Below are 4067 nucleotides of genomic sequence, written 5' to 3'. Positions count from 1 at the left end.
GGTCCGTCCTCTTTTGAGGATCTAGTCATCACTAGACTCTTTCGGTTCGGGTAGTTTCTGTAGATCTGCCCTATACTTACGTAACAGACTTTGGCTTGTTGTCTTTGTCCGCTGGCTGAGATCTTGGCATCTGTTCTGATTATTTGTAAGGGAATAGAACTGCCTGATTTGTTATATTTCGGCATTTTTCCAGTCGTCATTTTGTCTAGTCCTCCGCCTCCGGTGAGGGGGTTTTGTGCTTTTTGGGGATGGGCTGTTTGGTTCCCTGGCTGCTTCGGTTTGAGCCTGCTTTCAGATTAAGATGGCGTGCCCGTCTCTTCTGTGGGCCTGGCTCCTCTATTAGATTGGGATGTGATGTGACGGCTCTTGAGGACTGTATGAAGGGGTGTTTCTCGGGGGTTTTCCTCTTGTTTGCTGGGATGGGTGGTTGGCGCCTTTGCTTTGTTTCGTTTAGCTCTGCTTAACGGTTGTAATCTTTTCCCGGGTGGTTTGTTTTCCAGATTACGTATTTGGTTTGAGGTAGTGGATTAATCTCTACTTTAAGGCGCTGGGGAGTTTTTTATCGTAGGACAGTTTTCGGTGTTCGGTTTTTGTTTCCGCAGTCGGGAGGTAGGCTGAGGTTCCTCTTTTGGTGGGAGGCCATCTTTTGCTGAGTATTTGTCTCGGATTTTATTTATCTTTCCTCTTAGACATTCCTTCCGTGGTTGAATCTAACTTGGGTCAGAGATTCCTTTCTGTTTTCTGTCTGTACTGACTTTATCCTTCGGTGGTTTGGGTTGTTTGACTTCGGTTTACTCTCTTGTTGAGTTTTTTGAGCTGGGTTGAGTGTAGTTAGTCTTCTGATTTGTTGTCTGGGTCTTCGTTTTTGGGAGTCTCGATCTGTGCCTTTAGTGATATATCAGAATTCATTGGTCGGATGGAAATAAATCTTTGAGTGGGAGTCGGGGTTTGCTAGGTCATTCGTCTTGTTTTTGGCTTCTTATAACCCTTTTTTGTTAGGTGGGAGGAAGGCTTGAGTTTGTGGCGTTCTGTTCCCTGCTTTGTTTGCGGTTTAGATTATCTGGGTTTTCGGCAAATACTGCTTTGTTCCTTGTTGTCTCTGTTGACTTTACTTGGTGGTGGGAATTGGTGGGGGGTTTCTTTTTTTTTTTCTTCCTTTGCTGTTGGGGAATTGACCATATTTGAGCATTTATTTTATTGCTCCCCGATTCGGCGTGGGATTGGGGGATTTGTTTTTTTTGATACTTTTTTCAGTTGTGTTCTTAGTTTTGGGTCATCACTACTTTGATCCTCTGTTGAAGTTAACTTTGTTCTGTTCCTTTTTTGGGGGGAGGATTTCTATTGTTGCGGGTTTCTTATTATAGTTGTTTTGACTTCGGATCATCTACTTGGACCTGACTCAGCCTGGTGATATATTATTTCTAGTGGGGGCTGGGCTGAGATTTTTGACGAATTTTCTCCTTCGGTCTGTTAAGGAAAGCTCATCGAGAATTGTTGTGTCAGGGTGATAGAGGGCAGTCGGCTTATCCGATCTTAGCGGTATTTTTGTGCTCTAGCGTCACTTGTTTTGGGGTTTGATCTTTTCCCTTTGGATTTGTCTTGAGGTGAGGCTCCGGTTGGCAATCTTTAGGTACTAATTATTCTTTTTGGAGTGGGAGCTTTGGGATTTTTGCCCGAAGTGGTATCGGTGGGAAATTTCTTCCTTCATTTGGGGGTGAATTTTCCCTCAATGAGAGTTCAGTCAGTCTTATCTTGCTCATAGTTTTGTTTGGTTATTTTTTTGTCTTATTAGTACTCTTTTGTTCAGGGAGATGTTCATGCTCTACGTGAGTCTATCGTAATAGTTCTAGTTGCTCGTCTCATCGAGGTTTAGGTCTTGTCTCGAAATTTGGATGTTAAGGTGTTATTTGTTTGTATGTTATATTCTATCCAGGCTCTATCGGCTGGGAAAGGGTTTTTCTTTTCTTCATAATCTTCTGTTAGGGGCCCTAAGATGTTCTTTGGGAGTGAAAGCTTCAGTTTCATTGTGTTGATTAAACGTGTGTTTTATTGTCATTTTGATTCTTCTGAAATTCTTGGGTTGGGTTATCTGTTTGGTAGTTTATTCTTTATCGTGTTAACAATTCTTCCGTGCTACTTTTTGGGTTGGGTGGTTTGAGGGTTTTCTCATTTAGTAGTATGGGCTCTTTGTTGGCGTTTCGGGAATTTGACAATATTGTTCTTAAGATATTGTTACTGGTCAGATCTGGTGGCTCATATTGCCTCCTATTCTTTAGATAGGTGTTTGGTACTTCCTTCAGTTTCTCCTTTAGAGATTCCTAATGTTTGTGGGGGCCTCCTAAAGAGATATTAGTTCTTTGGACTGTGTCCTTTCATTTATCACATACTTCTTGGGTGGATGTTGGTTTTTTATTGCCGTACGCTTAGGACTGTTCAACAACTCTTGTCTTTAGATTTTTCCGGTCTATGATTAGGTAGTGGAAATGAAATTTGTGGATTGACAGATCCAATAACATTTATTAGGAAATAGTCTTTCTGCTGATATTTGGATTGGGAAATTTGTCCGTCTCTTCCTCTCTTGATCTCTATGTCTCTTGTGTTTGGGTGATAATTTCCTTATATAAACTTATCCAAGTCATACTTTCATAATTGGTTGTTGTAGTTTTTCGACGCTTTCTTGGGGGAGTGGGGAGTAGTTTGTTGTTTTAGGTGTTGTCTTAAATAATTTTACTCAGGTGTGCCTGTTGGTCAACTAATCATTTTCTCCGACTGGAGTTATTCATACTTGCAGATTATGAGGATTGGATAGAATTGGATTTTCATGATTCTGTTCATTAGTAATAACATTTTTGTTAGTTGCCTCGTCTGTGCTGATCCAAACTGTCGTCTTGTTTGTTGGTATTTCGTCAATAAGACATTGGACACATTTAGTGGGGAATTATTGGACGTTAATCCCTTCCTGGATTTGATTTTATAATTTGGCTTTGGTTTGGTTAGACACTACTCTTCCATAGAGTTTTATACCCATGACTTATGGTCCTGCTTCAAATAATAGGAACGGAATTTTCGATTATATATCCTTTAATTCACACACTTCTTTGTCTGACAGGGGCATTGGGATTGGTGATGTCTATTCGTCAAAGGAAGAGTTTTGAAATTAGTCTTATCCTTCATATAATATTGTCTTTTGGATATCATGGCACCTCACTGAAGTTAATTCCTCATTTTATCTGTTGGTCAGTTATCATCCGAGTTGGGGAGTAATAATTTTTCTCATGGGTATGTTGTACAGGCTCCTTATTACTTGTGGAAGTTTTTCTGTGTCTTAGGATTAGCGCAGAATGGGTAGTTTTTTTTAATAATATCTGTAGTACATCGGTAGTTGTTATTCGGATTTAGATTTTGAACAGATATATAGAGTTTATATTAGTCTATTCTTTATATATTAATGCTACATTATGTATATTCCGCTACTCCAGATAGGATCTCTATTCATACGAAACTTTGGTATTCTTTGAGGAGGGATAAAGATAATGATACGGTTTGCAGGTTCATGATTTTCAAATCATAGTCCTCCGGGTATGTTTGCGTTTACTTCACAATGTTGTGCTTAATATATTGATACTACGAAAACATCCCCACTATTCACATAATAGTACTCTGGGAATGTTACCTTTCGGAGCGAATAAGTAATTTGCACACAATACTATTCCACACGCATGTGTACACTTCCTGCAACGATACTCTCCCAATCATGCAGTTCCACACATTATACGGCTGTAAATATAATAACACTCCAGGGAGTGCTATTAATTCCGGAATATGGTCCTTTTCCTATAATAGAAGCCTAGACGGTAGGCCATGAAGTTCCAAGGTTTTCAATAACTCTGGTCTTTCGATATCCAGAGTCCTAGCACAGTTGTGCACTCGAGGACCTCACACTAGGGAGATATGAGTACACTCACAAGACTACGCCGCAGATCATCCGTACGTTTTATACAATTATGCCCCTAAATGGACAGTACTTTGCAGATATCAGTATAGATCAACCATTAATACATTGATAT

General features: G+C 39.9%; 1 protein-coding gene across 1 annotated transcript; it reads right to left on the bottom strand.

Moving 5' to 3' along the window:
- Positions 1 to 2108: 2108 nt before the first annotated feature.
- Positions 2109 to 2516, bottom strand: C922_03305 (hypothetical protein; the record flags this gene model as incomplete). The annotated part of the gene is made up of 2 exons (XM_008818897.1): positions 2109 to 2318; positions 2442 to 2516. 2 exons carry the CDS (start codon positions 2514 to 2516, stop codon positions 2109 to 2111), a joined length of 285 nt encoding a protein of 94 aa, XP_008817119.1.
- Between the last annotated feature and the right edge of the window lie 1551 nt (positions 2517 to 4067).

This window comes from Plasmodium inui (genome assembly GCF_000524495.1).
Source record: "Plasmodium inui San Antonio 1 unplaced genomic scaffold supercont1.13, whole genome shotgun sequence".
NCBI classification, from domain to species: domain Eukaryota; phylum Apicomplexa; class Aconoidasida; order Haemosporida; family Plasmodiidae; genus Plasmodium; species Plasmodium inui.
This window is presented reverse-complemented; position numbering and strand designations above follow the sequence as displayed.